Source organism: Chroicocephalus ridibundus, chromosome 12, assembly GCF_963924245.1.
Source record: "Chroicocephalus ridibundus chromosome 12, bChrRid1.1, whole genome shotgun sequence".
Classification (NCBI taxonomy): domain Eukaryota; kingdom Metazoa; phylum Chordata; class Aves; order Charadriiformes; family Laridae; genus Chroicocephalus; species Chroicocephalus ridibundus.
The window spans coordinates 11007527-11027142 of NC_086295.1; the positions used below are offsets into that span (position 1 = coordinate 11007527).

The following is a 19616-nucleotide window of genomic DNA, read 5'->3' on the forward strand; positions in this document are numbered from 1 at the left end:
AAATGGTGGGTGGAGGGCACAGAAAAGGGTGACAGGAGGAGCGAGGAGTGAGCCTGAAAGCTCAGCTTCCCCTGAGCACCTGGTCTGGGAACAACCTTCGCCTTCCAGTGGGGGTTTGTCAGCTACGAGTTGTCTCTGGAATAAAAATGACAAAACATCTTCTGTAGGACAGCAGTGTTTGAATCACCCCCACAACCAGCTGCTGACTTGAACATCTCCAACCTAAAACAGCGGCAGGGGTCCTGTTAGCTAGTACAGGCCATGACTACATGGGCAAGCTGTCCCAAAGCCCACCACGCAGGGATGGCACGGGGAGATGAGGACTCCCCAGGCAGAACATCCCTGGGGAGACAACTGTCTCCTGCAGCAGACCGTGCCCAGGGAGCAACCAACACATTTCCATCATGAGCCCATCTCCAGGACAAAGGAAGCAGGGGGTGTCCTTGGCTGGTTTTGTCCTCGACCTCCACACCAAGACAAGGAATTTGGAAAGGGGCACCAGCGACCGACAGAAGACACCGGTAGTGAGAAAACGACAGTCAACACGACCCCGGGGCGGAAAGCGCCACGTCCCATTGACAGTCCCGGCCTCGTGAGCCACCTAATGCTCTCCAAACTTCCCCGCTCCTTATCTGCCGCTCTCCTGCACGCGCTGCCTCTCTGATTTCTATTCCTGGCCCTCTTAATCCCTCCTGCCCGGGGAGCAAATGGCCTTTTCATCCTTTTTTGCTCAGCAGGCGATTTAAGCAAAAGGTTTGTTTTGCTGAGCAGAGCAAAACAGGCCATGCTTTTACAATATTTTACTAGACGCTGCGGCAAATCCTGCACATATTTGACCTAGTGTCTGTAGCACTTATCTAATCAAAGGGATCACCGTGGCCCGGCCAGGATTGGGATGGAGGTCCCTGGGACGAGGCCACGGCGGGGGCTATGCTCTACCTTAGCATCCCCATCCCAGTGTGCGCACCGCAAAAACAAATTTTGGCTCAGGACTGCTCCTGGTGAAGGGCAGAGCTACTGGCACATGAGCGCGGAAAGCTCTGGCCTCTCTCTTGGGAACGCAGACCGGATGACTGTTTTCCTCGCAACAAAGGATTGTTTGTCACCAGTCCCCAGTGCGAATGCAGGGGCTGTCCCCTGGGCTCAGCTTCGCTCCTGCAGACCTGTAGCCTTAGGGTAGAAGACCTATTTGGAAGTACTGCGTAGGTCATAGTTTCTGGGGGCAATGGCTGCTTGAACAATCCCTTGGGGTCCTAAATTGTAAATAGCAAATCGTCGCTAGCATCACTGCCCAAAGGCACATGCTGTTGTGGAGCCAGAGACCTTGGTGTCACATCATGACAGTGATGCCACCGTGGCCAGGGCGGCTTGGGGCACCAGCGGGGCCGGGGCTGCATTGGGGTGCCTGGGAAGCACAAATACAAGCCAGTTGGGAGCCTAAATCAGCAGTGTGTGGACTCAGTCAGCCGCTGCTGGTTGCGAAATCACGGGGATGTTTTCAATGCAGAACGAGCTGATACCAAACCATTAATTGCTGAATGTCTTGCGCCATCCAGCCGATGCCATTCAGTGATTGATTAAATTCCCACTTGTTGATCTTGCAATTACACTGAACCATCTCAGCCCTGTCTAAAGCAGAGGAGTGATGTTCCCAGGGTCAGCTGGGGAGGAGAGAACCCAGGTTAGCAAGGAGAGGACAGGCAGCTCTGCTGCTTGCTCCAAGTCCCCCCTGCCCAGGACCAGCGGGTCAGACCCCAGGTCTGGGTAAGGAGGCAGAGCTGGCACCTGCAGAAGGAAAAATCTCGCTGCAGAGTAAAGCTCTGCTGTGTTGTAAACTGCCTAATGAAAATTTTAAGACATGTCAGTCAAAACCCAAGGCCAGGGGATGTCCGGCACAGGGTGGCTCTGCTGGTGGAACAGGAGCAGTCCTAGCGATGCCCAGGACACCTGTGCCACCCCCTGGCCCCACTTGCCATTTGGGCACGGCTGCAGAGTGGGACCTGTTTATAGAGCATCCAGCCCCTGTAAAACTCAGTTTATAGGGAAGTAAAAGGAGTTGTATGTCGTTACTTTGCATAGCAACGTGTAAATTGCCAGCCAGGCAATGACCTTCTCTGACAGGGAGGGAGAAAAAGCAAAAGGTGTGGGAGGGATAGAGGGAGTGAGGGAAGAGAAAATCAGGGGGAGAAGGCAACCAACGGTGGAGAGCAGAAGGCAATGACAGAAGTGAAGAGCAACCTTGTTCTCCTGGTGGGGCTTCTTCCAACTTTTCCACCCCAGGTACAATTAAGACCAACACCGGCAGCCCGGCATCAAGGTCAATAGCCCGGGAAGGTGTTCCTTGGGTGGCAAGTGCTTGCTCCCGCGGTGCTGCCTATGCCTGGGAGCCGGGATCGGCAAAGTGCCTCGAGATTCAATCATAAACAGTCAACAGGAATCACTGCTGCTCCACCAAAAAAAAAAAAAAAAACAACCCCAAAAAAAAACCAGCTTAGCAGCGTTCGGCAGTGGGTGAGACGATTAAAGATTAACCCCCTGCCTCCTGCCTCCACCCCTCTGGGGAGTATAGGCCTTGAGGCTCAGCAAATCCTTTCAGAGAAATATTTGAAATAAAAGACAACAGATAGGGGACGCAGTGAAGGCAGAGGGAGGCAGAAGGGCCAATAGACTTGGACAAGGGAATCGGTACAATCTGGCCCGTGTTTGCTGATGATAATGCGCCTTTCCAAAGCCCTAATAGACATGGAGATGGCAGATTACAGCGCAGCGCTAGACCCGGCGTATACCACTCTGGAGTTTGAGAACATGCAGGTGCTGGCTATGGGCAGCGGTAAGTCCCCTCCGTCTTCTCCCCTCCATTGCGGTGGGATGAGCCGAGGGCTGCAGGAGGAGAATTCCCTGGGGCGGCCACTGAAATGCTCCCGGGGAGGGCTGAGGCATGACGGGGGTGTCAGCCATGGGGCTCCCAGCAGCCCACTGGGGGGTTTCTGCTTTCCCCGGGGAGAAACAGAGGTGGCGGAGCAATGCTGTGCTCAGCGTAAGCGGGATGGTGCCCTGCAGCTCAGACACCTTGGAGATGGGCAGATGCCAGGAGATGGGTGCAATGAGAGGTCCCCACCAGACATTCAGCCCAGGGACCGGGGCTGGGGCTGAGCACGGGGGGGTTTCACCTCCCTCAGACCCCAGCCAAGAGAAAAGACTAGACAAAAGTTTCTGAGCGAAACACTACTGACAGCTCCCCGGACAGACGACCGAGCCCATGGCTCCAGAGCAGAGAGCCCGTCCCACCCCAGCAGCAGCTGGAGCTAGTTTTTCCCAGAGCAGAAAACCATTTGTGCCTGAAAAGGGTGGAAATCACTAGGAAAAGTGACTCAGGCGTTGCCCCTGCAATACGGTCCTTCCCCATCAGCGCTGGGGTGTAGGGTGGCATCCCCTTCCCTGGCAGCGCTGCAGGACCAGGAGGCTCAGCCCCTGGGAAGAGGGGACCTGGTGGGGACAGACAAGTGTTCCCGTGCCCTCGGCAGGATGGGATCACACAACCCACCAGGATTTGCAATGCTGGCCCACCCATCTGGGGACCAAGGAGCCCCGGTGATCAAATGCTCAGAGATAACAGGAGATTCCTCTCCAAGTCCCCCCTAAAGTCTCTCTAAATACGAGGTTAATGACTAAACGAAGCACGCTGCAGAAGTGACCCCTCAAGCCCTTTCCTCCTGCCTGCTGCGTCACCGAGGCTGCCAGAGCACCCCTGTCCTGAGGGGGCTGTGCTGGCAGTGTGGGCTCTCCCCTTACAGCCTGTCTTGGGGTCTTCCCCGGTCTACAGCTCTGCTCTCTCACGGACGTGACAGCGTGGTGCCGAAGCAGCTCTGCTGTGCAATAACCCCCTGCCACGCTGGGTCTCAGCCCCTTCTCCGCTCCCCAGGCTGGCCTTACCCACCTGGGGGTGTCGGGGCTGAGAGCAGCCCCCTCTGTCTCCGCCGATGCCCATCTAGACCCTCCAGGAAAGCCCAGGTCTTGCTCCCTCTCTGTGCTCCTCTCCCACCCAACATGCACAAGCTCCTGTGCAGGGGGTTGCGACTCGCCCCCCCCCGGGACTGAGGGCTCCATGGGGCAGAGGGATATGATAATTCTATATGACAAGATCAGGCGCAATATGAAATATGCTCTCTGGGTGGATGAGTCAGCTGGGTCAGGCGGCACCAGCACCTTTCCTCCTCCTCTGCCCAGCTCCAGACCGGGGCAGGTCTCATCTCCAGGGCTGCTTTGGCACGCTGGCAACTGCCTGCAAAACCTCTGCCTCCTTTTCTGGCCAAGGACCACAGGAGAGCTCGACCCCTGCCCCGCACAGCTCCAGCCCAGAGGTGGCTGCTCAGCAGTGACCAAGTTTGACGCTGTCACAAACCAAACGCATCCTGTGCTCAGACTGGAACCTCTGAAGGAGTTCCTATCCTCCTAATACAAGTCTCTACCACGAGAGCACAAATTTTAAGTAGGATTCCTTCTTTCCTCTATTTACCTTAACTCCAAATCAATCCCGCTAAACCCACTTCACTGCAGCAGCCAGAAGCCCACATTTCTGGACTACAAAATAAACTTAATTGGAAAATGATCCACTAGGCAATCTCACTGTCAGTTGGCTATTAGACTAAGATGTTGTAATTTCTTTGATAATGGTGCCAGTTTTTCCTGTTCTATGTTCATCTGATTACAGCATGACAGACTGCTAAAAAGGGATTTATCTCAGCCGTCACAGATACACAAGTAACAAGATTATAGGCAGATCAGCTCTTGCTCTCTAAGTCCTATGTTTAGCTGAAACTGGAAATCTAACTTTCCTTCTGGAATGACCTCCGTTGAGCTGAGCCCCTGGGATGCATTCAGAGGAAGGATGTTTTTGGAGTTCAGAGGGATGAGAGAGAGCCAGAGCAGGCCTTGGAGGAGCCCAGGGCTTTGGGAGTGGAGAGAGGAGCTTTGCACACAGAGAAGTGTGGCTGCACAACAGGGTGTGCCAGGCAAGAACACGGAGAGGCAGCAAACTGACTTGGGAAAGAAACACAGGAGGGACACAAGGAATGAGAAAGACAGAAAGCAGGCAAGGAAATGAAAGCTGCTGCCAGAGGCAGAGAAGGGGCTGGCTCAGGATCCCCTGTGCCGGCTCACTGCTGGGGTTCTCAGGATCCACTCCAGGTTACTCACGGCGAGGGGTGGCATGAGGAGGCTGTGCAGCATCTGCTGCAATATCCCTTTCTCTGCAAAATAAATGCTAAAGTTGTATCCCTGCCCCAGGCTGCATTGCCTTAGCTTCCCCCAGCACCCACACTCCAACTGCTCCTCGTGGGACCAGCCCTTTTATAGCACCCAGCCCTCTTTCTGCTGGGTGCTGAGTGGGAGCAGCTGTGGCCCTCCTGGGCTGAGAGTTAACTGCATCCCTGCCAAACCCAGAGACCAGGGACCGATAGACTCAAGTATTAAAATCCCAGCAGGTTTCTATGGCTTTGTAGATCCCAGGTATCATTTGCAGCCGGGCTTTCCACTGAGGCAGGGGAATGTGCCCGTGCTGATACAGGAAAATGTGCATGGGAGGAGACAATTAGATCAACTGAATTAAGGGCTGATCCCTTCAGCCTTGAGGTTTGTTTGGCTTGCTGGAGGGGTTTTAGTGTAGGGCTTGCATGGCTTCGAGCCTTTCAGATGTGCTTTGCTACAGAGGCTGCTGCAATTCCCCACCCTCCCAAAAGAGCCCTGCAATTGCCAGCCCTCCTTGGCCTGTAAGGACTGTAAGACCCACCAATCTCAGCTGTGGTGCTACTAGACTCTGGAAGACACCCAGCATACAGCCTCCATACATAGCCTCACCCTTTCTTTCTGGGTTAGCTTCATCAGTCCTTCCTTGTAGTGTTTGCCCACGTGAGTTTTACAGGTGAAGTTGTTTGAGTTTCTTGTGCGCTTAAAGTCTTGTTCTCCTGAAGAATGGCCATGCAGGCTGGAGCTCCGTGCCTGGTAGAGAGGCTCTTCAGCAAAGGGAGCTGGTCACTTCATTTCTCTAATAGCGTCTGTTCAGGGCTGTCTCGGGCTCTTTTGGGGTTATAACACAAACACGTCCCTAATAACACAGCTGCTCACCCTGAGCTGTAATACCTCAGCTTTAACTCTGCACCAGTTTTTTCTCTGGCCACACTACTGCAGCCCAAACCGTCTGCACACCTCCAAGGAATTTTGGCCCTGCTCTGTGACTCTTGCAAATGGGTTTCCATTTTGTCTGAAGGCATCACTGGAGTCAGGCCTTTGGGACGAGCTGTCTCACCCTGGCACACGGGGAGCTTTTGCACACTCAAAATGCAGTAACTTAAGACACTCAGAGCACTCATCTCTGACACCTCTCTGACCGGCCCCTGCTCCACAGCCTGCCTGCAGCTGCCTGGTTCCTCCAAAAATCAAGTCTCTCACTGGAAACTGAGTTAGGAAATGTTGGCTGTTTGTCTCACTGTCTTCTTCTTCCTGTGCCCTTCCCAAAGCAGACACGTCTCCATCAGAAGCAGCCAACCTCAACACTTCCAACAGCATCGGGGTGAGCGCGCTGTGTGCCATCTGCGGGGACCGCGCCACAGGGAAGCACTACGGGGCTTCCAGCTGCGATGGCTGCAAAGGCTTCTTCAGGAGGAGCGTCCGGAAGAACCACATGTACTCCTGCAGGTAAGGACAGAGGGGACAGAGTCGCATGGCTGAGATAAAACAGTCCCTAGGAGCTGAATGGCAAAGCCCTCAGAGCACAGCAGCACAGTCCTTCATCCTCTTCATCCTCCCTGCATCCTCCATCGCCTTCCCTGACCTCACCCCCAGCTGGGACGGGCCAGAGACATCCCTCACTCTGGGGCTGCCCTCCAATGATCAGTGGGGAAAGACCCTGGGAGGTCTTACCCTGTTCTTTATGGGCCAATCTCGCGTTCTTTGCAAATGGATGTGGCCAACCATGGATGCAACCAGCGAGCAAAGTGGTGCCGGGGGGAAACCTTATTAGAGGGGCTGAGCACCTCGCTGCTCTGTGCTCTGAGTGCAGCACAAACCCCGCTCTCTCCCTGGGGGCACTTCAATGGCCTCCCTTCCCTTCTCCACCATGAGATGGAAGTGTGTCTGCCATCTACCTAAAATGCTGTCACTGCCTGTTACATGGTAAAAGAACATCTAAAGACACAAGCTGGGGAGCACGGCATGCACGTCTCTGTGGATGAGACACACATGTTGCTCCTGCAACTCGTGCACTGCACCTTGTGTCATTGGTGGTAGCTCATGGCTCTCCTGTGCCACCAGTGGCTGTGACCTGCCTGCTCCCTGCTCTGAGCAACTGAGACATAGAGAGTCGCAGGGGAAATCGAGGAATCCTCAGCTCAAACTGTCTAAAACACTTGGGCTTTTTGAGTGAGTTACTCCTGATGGCCTGACAGCCACTTAGAGAGCATGAACAGCAACACGACTCTAAAATCTGAGGGACGGAAAGCTCTTGATTTGTGAGTGCACATGAAGCACATTATCACTTGCACCCCAGCGTTATTGAAGCTGGCTGCCCAGGGACCCCCCTCCCTACAGCTCCAGCGGGAAAAGCCAAGGTGCCCAGTTCTTTGGAGATGACAGCTTTTATGTAAGTGCTACAGAAATGCTTAAAAAGCTGCTTTCAGGCATCCATGTGGGCAAATCTTAGCTTGGGGCTTTAAAAAGGATGGTAGAAACAAGCCTTTTCAAAAGCTACAGCACTCAGCATGGCTGAGAGCCCTTTCCCAGCGCTGTACTCCTTTGTCTTTACTTTGCAAGCTTGATTAATCTGCAGTAAATTAGAGAAAATTTGCAAGTGAAATGCATGTTGCAAATGGCCACCAGGCTTGTGCTACATACAAGAGCCACACACATGGGAGACCAATGTTTGCCCCGCCATGTGTGTTGGATTTGGTGATACAAGTGTGGAGGGAAGGAACTGGTTGCTTCCCAAGTCCCCTCTGAAGCGCAGGTGGCTGCAGAGCTGTAGACACACCAGCGATGCTGTCCAGGGGTCAGAACTGCCTGGATGCCAGACACAGCCCTGGAAAGACGCAGGGACGTAAACGCACTTCTTAACCTGACTATCTCAAGAACAACCTTTTATGCTTTTTTTTAAAAAATTCAGAATAAATGCATTCTTCCACTGTTCTAACTGGGATCTAACTTACAATAGAAGCTACCAAGTTGGCTCTGACCCTCCTGGCTCACACCTTTAACTTCACTGGGGCTTGTTTAGTCCATCATGAGCATCCTGTGCCCAGTGCTTAGCGGGTAAGACCAGCAGCCTGAGCTCCTGCGTGTGACTGTCAGCTCTAGCCCATCCTTATTGAACATCCAGAGGGAGAGCAGAGGGCTGAGATGTTCGGTGCAAAGAAGAAACCTCAGGTTAAAGCAAGCATGGAAATTGCACAGACCAGGGCTCTTCTCTCAGGGTGAGCCTCTGGGAACCTGCTCTGAGCATATCTTGGAGCTGGAGTATCTTGTCCTGCCTTCAGGCTCTGACTTCCTGCTCCTCACACCTCTCTCTCTTACCAGGTTTAACAGGCAGTGTGTGGTAGACAAAGACAAAAGAAACCAGTGCCGATACTGCAGGCTTAAGAAGTGCTTCCGAGCAGGAATGAAGAAGGAAGGTGGGTGATGGTGTGGCTTCCCTGCACTCCCCCCAGCAGCAGTCACGCTGGCGGCATATGTTTGAGGAAGCCCTAAGCCCTTGCAGCCCAAGGCCGGTCCCTGCTGTGTACATACTTGCCCAGCCAGCTCAGCCCTGTCTTCCCTCCACAATGCTCCCCTGTGCACAGATCCAGACATCACAGGGGGATTTAAGGGGAGTTTTGGCCTCCAGTTGTGAGCCCTGAATGTGCCCAACCTGCCCCGCTCCCACCCATGCGAAGTCTTTGCAAGCGGCCATCATCCCAACAGCTGAGGGCAAGGCATGGGAGGGGGACCTGTGGGCTCCCAATTCAATTTCAGGGCACCTCTCAAAATGCCAGCAAAGACAAGTTCGCGAGAGTGCGCCAGAGTCACTATGAAATCCACAGGTAGATGGGCAAGTCCAGCAAAGGTCCGACTGTCACTTTGCCCCTCTTTTTCCTAATGTGCATATAGGTTCTTGCTGCTTCTCTGCAGAGACCTTAGTTTTATCTGATACATCAGTCACAGCAGAAAGGCCCCAGAGCAAGGTGGAGCATTTTGGCTATTTAACTCCATAAGAAATGAGTAAAGATATCCACCCCCCTGCATAGCCCAGGCTCACCCCACCAACTTCCCTGCCTCTCTGCCTCTGCAGCCATTCCAGGTCCCCATGACTCAGACACAACAGGACAGGATTCACCCCTTGTTTATCCCTGCTTGGTTCTCAGGAATATTCACAGTGGCAAGGAAACCCGAGGTTGCTGGTCACCCTGCTGGTGACCCCACTGGTGACCCTGCTGGTGACCCTGCTGGTGGTTCTGCTAGCGGCCCCACTGGTGGTCCTGCTGGTGGCCCTGTTGGTGGAGAGACAAACTGCCAGGAGAAGCGCAGAGGAGCTGCCTGGCACCCTGCAGAGCTCACCCCATTGATGTCTGCAAAGGGACAACTGTGAAGCATTTGGTCCTGTTGTTCCACGTAGAGAAATTAAACCTGTGCTCCCCGCAGTTCACACCCCCTTGAGGAGAAACTTAGGAGAAAAGGGTTCCTTGAAGACACCAGGGAAGTACCAGCAGTACCTGGGTGGCTTCCCCAGGAACACTGGCCTGTGGGAACACCTCTGAGCAGGAATATTTCTTCCCTGTTAAAGGGGATGAGGTATTGCAAGGAACTTGGCTTGGCTTTTCCTGAAGAACATAGGAATCCTCCTCTCCCCGCAGCGCCCGCTCATCCCATGCCCAGAGCTTTGCTGCTGTCTGTTAATATTCAATAGAAGTTACATTAGGTGCATGACCAGCTAATACTGAGCAAACATTTGGAAAACATCATGGCGTGACTGAACTCGGGGGCCTGCTACTGATAACAAGCAGCATAACCTTGAGAGCTCCTATTTACAGCCGCTGACTGCAGGGCTTTTCTTCTGGCCCAGCCTCATTATTGCTTTTTATCGGGCAGATTTATACATTGAGAACGTATTAATCCAGAGAGCCACCAGCCTAAGGCAGGAACTGTTCTGTTTCCCCTGCCATCGATCAATACCTTGTTTGAGCAGATGGCTTTGACTGGCGTGGCTGCGGTGAGTTACGGCCAGCCCTTGTGGCAGATAGAGAGGCAAATCCTCCCCCTCAGCACCACTCCTCCTGCTCCGGCTGCTGCCACCTCGAGACTCAAAGCCCACATCCTCAAGACTAGACCAAGCAGGGAGGCACGATGGGGTCAAACCTGTCCTGGGATGGTGTCAAACCTGTCCTGGGAGTCTCTTTACAATACGGTATGAGAGAGCTCTGTTGCTCCAGATAGATAAGGAGGAGCTATTCTGCACTTCCTTCCTTATTGTAGCTTAGATGGAAGTTTTCCAACGGCACATACACAGTGCAAGAGCTTCCTGGAGCTCACAGAAGTCATGTGGACAGACAAAGAAGCCATGCAGATACCTGACTCCTCCATTTCACACATAAGCTTTGGGCTGCATGTGTGAGCGTGGCCACCGTTTCAGGCCCCATATCTTGAAATCAAAAACCTCAGAGCCAGATCCTTGGAAAGGAAACTTTCCCATTGAACTCTACAGGCTTTGAACCAGGTGCCTGGGCTCTGAAATGACCCCTTCCCAGGAAAGCCTAATAAAGTGAATGTGAAAACAGAACCACCAGATGTAGTCAGCTCTCGCAGGCATCTCATCACAAACCAGACACAGCTGCACCTCTGCCCTGCCAGGCAGGGAAGCTGGGAAACTGCAGCTAAGGAAGGGGAACGCCAAAAGTCTGTGCTAGTTTTTGGTGTGCGTTGCCATGAACGACCTGCCGCTCAGACAGAATACTCTCTTGCAGCTGTACAAAATGAACGGGACCGAATCAGCACCCGGAGATCAAGTTACGAAGACAGCAGCTTGCCCTCCATCAACGTCTTACTGCAGGCAGAAGTCCTGGCACAACAGGTATCTCTTCGTTCTTCTTTGGCAAACACAAAAGCATCAGGCACTATCTGGCCAGTAGAGCCAGTTGAGTATTTACCAGCTGAGTCTTCAAATTACCACCTCTTTTCTAAGTAACTTATCTGCCAACTCAACACTGTTCTTTTCAAAGGCATTTGTTACCTGAACCCACCCCTTTAGTGCTCCTTGGTCCAGAACTCAGTTATAATAATATGCAATAATCTGTTCTGCTTTGATGGGACATGTGAAAGCTGGAGAGCCTGCTGGAAGAAAATAGGGTAGAATCATTGAAATCCAAGGAGCTGTGGCCACCTACGCCAGCCGAGGGGCTGGCCTCGCACAAGCAGCCTCCCTTCCTTGTTAGGAACTTTGGATTCTGGCTTCCTGCAGAGTTTCATGAGGAATCAGTTTTATGCAGATATTCTTTCCAGTGTTAGCTAGAAATTCCCCATTTCCACGAGCATACTGCCAAGACTTATTTCCCAGAGTGTTCACTTGAAAGGATGACTCTGACTTAAGAATCTGGATGTTGCAAATGGTGTACATCAGAGCAGCACTGTCTGGGAGGACACAGGAGGGGATGGGAAAGCAGTGGCTGCAGGGTGGGTTTGTCTGCAAGAATAAGCGATGAGGACGGGGCTGTGCTGGAGGCAAGAGCTGCCACCCTTCATGGCAGCTGGGGAGAGCAGTGCTCCTTTTCCTGGGGAAAATGAAGAGGGATTCAAATTGACAGTCCACGTTCTTCCTTGCTTCAGGGGTCACATTACCCTGAAGACTGTCCAGGCAGATGTTCCAGGACAGGATGTGCCGTGCTCTGGGCTCCATGCTAGGGCTCGGGCTGTAAGGTCCACTTTTCCCAGGAGGGGATATGCCAGAAGGGCTACGGGCCAATCCTGCACGCAAGAAACATCCAATCTCATCCCATGTCTCACCTGGTCTTACGCAGGCTGTAACATATTTATATACCCTATAAAAATAATATTGGTGCTGCTCCCAGAAGTGTGAGATAATGGGGTCTCAAGTCACCAGATCTAAGGACATTTCCAGGAGTCTGAATCCTGCAGTGGCATCACATGTAAGTCTGGAGCAGGGTCTGCTGATAAAAACTACAACCATCGACAAATCCAGGGGAGCTCCTGCTCCCCCACAGAGCACAGAGAGACTCATTAAACAAGGCAGGCTCCAGCACAGTAATTGGTAACTTTTATGTGCCTAGCTAATTAGAACGAGATACTGCTGAGGAGCTGCTTTCTCCAAGATCTCGGGTCACTCACTCAGAGGTCTTTATTTATTTGCTAAGCCTTCCGGGCTCTCTGATTAGGGTAATACATGGTGAGATTTTTACAATCTTATTTATTCAATAATAGCTCGAGAGCTGGAAAACTTCCAGGTAACGCAACCTGAAAAAAAAAATTGCAGGTGGCATTTGAACTCCATTTCCTTGGGGAGGCTGGCAGGGTCCAAGCTGAAAATGCTGGCAGGAACAGGACAGGAAGAGCTGATGTCGTACAAGAGCAGAGAGGGCAGGCAGAGGGCAGTGATGGGGTTGAGTTAATTGCTCACAGAAGCATGAGGATAAAGTAGTGACTAAGGGCAAATTTTTAGGTGAGCTGGGTGAGCAGCTATGCATGAGAACCGGGCAGGAGGTTGGGTGCGTGGTTTGGGAGAGATGTTCTTTCCAGCTCTGTGTGACTGTACTTGCAGAGCTGTCAGGCTTGTTCTTTGCAAATGAAGTAGCCCCGTTTGCCCTTGCAATCACAAAATTTGACCTGTGCTGTGGGCATGTTTGTACATGCGCAGTTTTGCCAAAAACAGCCTAAAAGCTGGGGGGAGGTGGGAGATCGTTGTCTTTAAAGCCTGTCTTTAGCATTTCAAAGTGGGTAATGTCAAATATTAATGACCTGGTGCTCACAGAAAGCAATGTCAGACCTGGGAAGCTACCTTCAGCAGAGACCTCTCGTGCTCACGCTGACTCAGAGAGAAGAAGTAGAGTCTGTGTGTCTCCTGTCTAAAGCAGACGAGGCAGGTCTGGCCAAGCACTGGCTCTGGAGCAAGGTGGAGCAGTTCTCTGCCCTTTGGTGGGACCAAGTAGCTTGTGCAGCAGCACTGGGTGGACGTGTCCTTGCTACTGATGAGGCTGGCTACTACACGGGCCCCTCTGTTCCCTCCTGGGTCTTGACTGAGCACATTTGTTCAGTGGGAGGAAGAATTTGGCTTTAGAAACATTTATTCTGTGCTTTCCAGTCTATTCAAAGCATGACAATTTACCAAGATGATCCACAGCCTCAGCTCTGAAGCATTTCATGTTCACAGATCCCCAAGTTGAGCTCAATTTAAATAAGTTGTGCCACATATTTGGGGGGCTGGATGTGCAACAGAAAAAGTAATCATTGATGCTGGAGTCTGCCACCCATGGGCTGGGGATTTTCTTGTCTATGTTTCCTCTGTGGCACTGAAAGCTGAAGGACCTCTTCTCTCCTTCCAGATATCATCCCCGGTTCCTGTGATCAACGGAGACATCCGAGGGAAGAAGATTGCCAACATCTCCGACGTGTGCGAATCTATGAAGCAGCAGCTGCTGGTGCTGGTGGAGTGGGCCAAGTACATCCCTGCCTTCTGCGAGCTGCCCCTGGATGACCAGGCAAGTCCCCCCCCTCCACCCCACCACACTCTGCCCCGTCAAAGGCAGCAGGGAGCCGAAGGAGAGCCAGGCAGCTGAGACCTTCAAAGAAAATGTGCATTGTTCGCTCTGTTATCCTGACTGCTGCGGCTGATTGGGAACGGCATCCATACAATGCCAGCGCAGGCCATTTGCATGGGCAGCTAATCAGTCGATGAGCACAGTCATGATAACACTGAGCTCAAATTAGGTACATAATCAGGTGCGCATTTTGCATGGGTCTATCAGTCAATTATTTATTAATTATCATTTGTGCAGCACTTTGAAAACCCAAAGTGCTATACAAATACTTAGGGTAATCAGACTTAGTAGGACAGATTTCTAGCCTAAGGTCAGCTCAAGACTTAAAACCAAATCTGCTTGTCTACCTTTCTTTCTGCCTCTTGCCCAGACACATGTCTGTATCCATTCTCCTGGTGTGGAATTAGTGAAACTAAACACTAGTTTGCTCCCAAGGCAATAAGAAAATCTCTATTCAGAGTTAAAAAACAGAAATATATTAGCATTTAACACAAATTACGAAAATTACATTTGCTGGTTCCATAACCAAGATAAGCACAGCGGGCTTGATGTCCTCCCTAAAACTATACTGCAGGATCTCAGGCAGCCTGAGAGATATAAGGAGGTATCTCCTGTGTAAGTCTAAATTTCAGAGGTCTGCAGCAGATGTTGCAGCACATGACATGTGCCCAGCCTTGAACAGCACATGTGCATGATGGGGGGCTCCAGAGAGAAGGGACAACACTTCTGGCAGGGAACAGCACTTCTGGCAGTGGCCAGCCCAGGTCCTGTCACAGGTAGGAATGTATTTCCAATCTGCCTCGTGTACAGTCACAAAACCAGCATGTGTTCTCTTCAGCTAGGATCAGTCTCCAGCCCTATTGACCTAGAGGTAATTTTTATATCATGAAGAAAAAGGATATCCAGAAAGTGAGAGTATCCAGTTGATCAAAACCCCCTAAATCCTAAATCTGAGCTCTTCAGTGATCACCCAGCAGCACAGAGCCCTGGGGAATTCAGTGGTGTTAACACAGGAGCACATTCCCTCTTTTCTATTGTGTGCAAGCGCTAAATTGTTTAAAATGGTAAGAAATCTGTTAAACACCTAAGGCAAAACACAACTCAAAAATTATGAAACCCAAAAAGCACTCCAACGGCAAATGACTTTCACACAGCAAACAGGCTGCAGTCTAGCGGAGGCTCGGGGCAGCTCTGCATAACCCATTGCATCCTTGTGCCATTTGGAACAGAGGCACTAAACCTGGTTAATAACTCTGCAAATTACAGCAATTTCCACATGAGCTCATTTTACAATTGTGGGGCTGCAAAATTTCTCAAAGAAGAAAACAAAACCTAAAGGTGACATTGTCTGAACCCTGCCTTCCCACAGGGGAGAGGCAGCTCCTGGCATGCTCCACAGCCTCGTCTCAACTGAAATAGGTCTTCTGTTATGACCAGCCATCCCCCGTCATGGCCAGTTCCCAGTCAGTCCCAAAGGGCTTGAGAGGAAAGACTGTGCTGCATTAAAACTAATCAATTAAGGCCATCCATGCTTTTGAAGGATGGTGTGAGAACAGAGGCAGCAGACACTCAGGGGAGTGCGGGAGGAAGGACAGAAATACCAGCGAGCAGGAATGAACAAAACTCTGTGCAAGCCAGCTGCCCAAGGGGCGCGAGAGCCAGTCAAGACATGCCCAGTGGGAACATTTAATGTTGGAAAACACGGTTATATTGCCATTAAAACGTTGCCTGAGAATGAATCATCTCTGCCAACATTTTTATAGGAAAGGTCATACCTACCGAACCCCTCATTATCCCTCTCCACCAAAATGTCAAAGTACTGGGTTTGGTGGGGCAAAGCCGTTTCATTTCAAAGTTAAAGTTCTACTCTGTTGTGTTACAACTTTTACATTTATCCTAGTTCACAATGGAATGATGTTTCTCGGGTTGATCACTGCAAGAACAAATATCAAATGAGATGGTTTTACCTTGTTGAAGTAATTTACTTTAACCCTGCTCAAACAAGCAAATTTTATGGAAACAAAAATGGTGGTTCCAAACTGAGCTTTCTTGAATTTGCACTAGGCAGGAAATTTCTGCATGAGGGGTTTGCTCCCCTTGGGACTCACAGTTTTTCTATCCTTCTCTAAGTTTCATCAGATAGATGTCCTGCAAAGCTCAGTTTTGTGCAGCTCTGGTAATTACAAGCAGCTCAGGTAACACACCCACCCATGTTTGGATAGCGATAGAGAGAGGCTAGATTTTGGCATATAGATAAAGGTTCCCCAGCATCATGTGTGTGTAGTCTTTTTGCAAGGACCTCCACTCTGTTTATTTTGCATAACTCTCTTTTTCCCTCTGCAAAAAAAATCCCTCTCAGACATCAGGACCTTTTCTAACCAGAGTTCTCTTCTACAGGTCACACATTCTCTGGGTATTTCTGGTAGTGTAGGACTTCGTTTGGCTTTGTCAGATGCTGAGGGATAACACACTAGCAAAGGGGACCATTCCCATCAGGACACACTTTTCAGAATCTCTCCATTAATGTTTAATGATAGTTTTCTCCAGCAGAGGCTCCTGGCTGGACATTAAGAAGCCTCTGTGTCAGGCTGTCCAATTGTTAACTTCTGTTTCTGCCTAAATCTCTGAAATTTTTAACCGAAGGAGGGCAAAAGATACAGAACATTCTCAGGAGCCACTGGAGGGTGTAAAAAGAAACACTTCAATCATTAACATCAGGGCAGAAAAACATCCCTTTGTCTTCCCCGGCCCAAATGCCCATTTCTGCGCAGGGAACGAATGGCCAGAGGGTGACCCCACCAGCCGGGTGGACGTGGGTCCCCATGAGCGCGATTTCAATGGGAGGTGGGCACGGCCCAGAGGGACAGTAACTGCCCACAGCAGCAGATCGTACTTCTCACCTCTTCCCAGGCTGGAGCATGGTCCCTGGTTCTGCACTTGGTAGGAGTTGTTCTGTCTGCAAATGGCCCACAGTGAACACATCCCACTGCTGGTGTGAGGTGCTGGGACAGTCTAGCATGGTTGTGTTCGTGACATGTGCCGTGAAGATGGGATGTCTCAGGTGCTGTCTATTATCTACTGGTTCTGCCAGATTTATAGCTGTTTATGCACAGTAATAAATCATTTTTTGACCACTTTGCCTGACTGTGACATGAGAGGGTCTCTCACTCCCCATCCTTGAGTGCAGTACAGGAATGTTGGGCTTTCCCTCTTGCTTATGTGGAATCACAGCCTTGTCTCTGTCCGTGCATCACCCAAATAGCTTTTCCCTGCCCTTGCAGGTAGCACTGCTGCGAGCACACGCAGGGGAACATCTGTTACTGGGAGCTGCCAAGAGGTCCATGGTGTTCAAGGATGTCTTGCTGCTAGGTAAAGAGTGCGCTTCTGCTCCTGGCCCATCTGCTTCTGCAAAGCTTCCCTGCCGGGGTGAAGGAGAGGGTGGTTCAGTGTTTGTGGCCATCCTTTTTGCAGGGGGGTGGCTTGATCTTTTCTGTATTTTAGCAATCTTAGCACAACCTTTGGGTGCAGCTAGGCCTGGCTATCATCTACATCATGGCAAAGCTGGGGGACTATGAACATTCACATTGCCCTCCCAGGGCTGTGTAAGCAGGCTGTGGTGTGATTGAGAAAAAGGCTCTCGCTCCTTGCAGCGTTTCCTTGCTTGAGTGACTCCTGAGTAAGGAGAGGCTGCTCTGGCAACACAGATCGGCATTTCTACCAGGCTGAGCCAGAGAAGGAGGAGGAACTTCTTAAGTCCTCCACTCTCAAAATTATCTCAGCGTTGGCTACCTGGGTTTTGAACTCCTTGCCACCCTTGGTAAGTCTTGTTTAATGACATGGTGATGGTTTCTGTGTTGTTTGTCCAAAGGAAACGACCACATCATCCCACGGAACTGCCCTGAACTGGTGGAGGTGAACCGTGTGGCCATCCGCATCCTCGACGAGCTGGTCCTTCCCTTCCAGGAGCTGCAGATAGATGACAATGAATATGCCTGCTTGAAAGCCATCATCTTCTTTGACCCAGGTACGCTCCAGCTTGGTGATGGTTGCCATCAGAGGGGACTAGTCTGGGTTATGCTGACTAATAATGGCCCTGAGTTGTGGGAATGCTGCCTGGTCTCCTCTCTGGGCCAAACTATTCTTAGAGGAAGGGGAGAAGTCAGCCTAAGAAGAGAAAAAAACCACATCCATTACAGCAGATGATACAGAATGAGAGACAGCTCACCTCAGCCTGCACCCAGACTTCATGCTATTACTGAAGGGTAGTTCCTAGGGACGCAGCCTGGATATTTTGCTCTGTGGGTTGTTTCAGATGCCAAAGGACTGAGTGACCCCTCCAAAATCAAGCGGATGCGGTACCAGGTGCAAGTCAGCCTGGAGGACTACATCAATGACCGGCAATATGACTCACGGGGCCGCTTCGGGGAGCTGCTGCTGCTGCTGCCTGTGCTGCAGAGCATCACCTGGCAGATGATAGAGCAGATACAGTTTGTCAAGCTCTTCGGCATGGCCAAGATTGACAACCTGCTGCAGGAGATGCTGTTAGGAGGTGAGTACTTGAGGGTCCTAGAAGAAGCCTCTCAGTGCTCCCTGATCACTCTTCTCTCAAGAACCTTCATAGCCACTGTTTCCTACTTGAAAAAGGTAGAGACAGTCTGTATGCGGGCCAGCCCTTGACTCACACAAAGTCATCTCCCCCCATCATTGGCAGTAGTAACAAAGGGTCCTTCATTTCTCACCTGTAGACATGCATTAGCTGTGCATCTGTTTACGGAGAGGCGTCCCCTCTGCACGTAGACAAGCCTTGCTGTGCAACCCCCAAACTCCTACCAGCCAGCCATTTCACTAATCCTCCTCTATGTCAGAAGGGAGGCATCAAAACAAAAGGGTCTGAAAGGTGAGGTTGAAAGAATGTCCCAGATTTTCTACTGGGAGCATCCAATCAGACAAAACAAAATGAAAAGTTACCACTGTGATATTCTTTACATGGAGGTGTGACTCAGGAGGAGAGGAATATAATCCTGTATAAGAGGAAAAGCAGGCTGCAGGCAGGGGTTAGTGAGCGCAAGGCATCCATGGGGGAAGATGGGGAGGGTGTGCTCCGATCACATACGCACAAACTAATCATGCACAAAGCCTTGGACATTGTGGTGCCGGGGGTCTGCCCATCTGAACTGTCTCCTTCTCTCATCGTGGCAACTAATGTCATATGCACGTTTTTAGGTTCATCAAGTGAAACGCCGCATGCTCACCACCCCCTGCACCCTCATCTGATCCAGGAGAACCTGGGAACAAACGTCATTGTGGCCAACACAATGCCTCCTCAGATGCACAATGGGCAGATGTGTGAGTATTGCCAGACGGACGGTGAGCTCCCAGGAGAAGCTGAGAGCTTTCCAGCGTGCCTGTGGAGGTAGTTTCTACCTTGCAAGCAAATTTCCATGCAAGACAAGAGTCTCTGGTAATGAGTGTGTGAGAAATTCCTATGCAGAAAGGAGGGAAAGACAAACAGAGACGTGGGTTAGATTAGATTAAGCTAGACTAACTGATTCAACAAGATGTTCCATATCAGACTGTAACTTTTATCAGGCCCTTAAATGTAGGGACGAATGATCCCATCCAGTGCCTACTGAAATCAGTGGAAAGGTTCCCCTTCCCTTGAATGGTTCAGACACACCTCACTTTGCTCTCTGCAAAAACACAGGAGAATCTGGTCCGCCACATGGGGCCACCACTTGGGAATCTGGGCTGAAACAACATCAGCTGACCAAAAAAGTGGCCAGTACAGGTCAAAATGCCAGTAGTTCCCCTCATTCAGTGTTCATT

General features: G+C 51.0%; 1 protein-coding gene across 3 annotated transcripts in view; it reads left to right on the forward strand.

The window, feature by feature from the left end:
• HNF4A (hepatocyte nuclear factor 4 alpha) overlaps positions 1-19616 on the forward strand; it is a 37295-nt gene that overhangs the window by 15287 nt on the left and 2392 nt on the right. Inside the window, exons 1-9 of one of the 3 annotated variants that reach the window (XM_063349888.1) lie at positions 2611-2830; positions 6516-6693; positions 8566-8660; positions 10986-11092; positions 13575-13734; positions 17076-17159; positions 17659-17814; positions 18103-18339; positions 19014-19136. In XM_063349888.1, coding sequence (XP_063205958.1) covers positions 2710-2830; positions 6516-6693; positions 8566-8660; positions 10986-11092; positions 13575-13734; positions 17076-17159; positions 17659-17814; positions 18103-18339; positions 19014-19136 — 1261 coding nt within the window. In that variant the 5' untranslated portion in view covers positions 2611-2709. Of the gene's footprint in view, positions 1-2610; positions 2831-6515; positions 6694-8565; positions 8661-10985; positions 11093-13574; positions 13735-17075; positions 17160-17658; positions 17815-18102; positions 18340-19013; positions 19137-19616 lie in introns of those variants that run through there. The other 2 variants (XM_063349889.1, XM_063349890.1) reach the window with 2 other exon arrangements.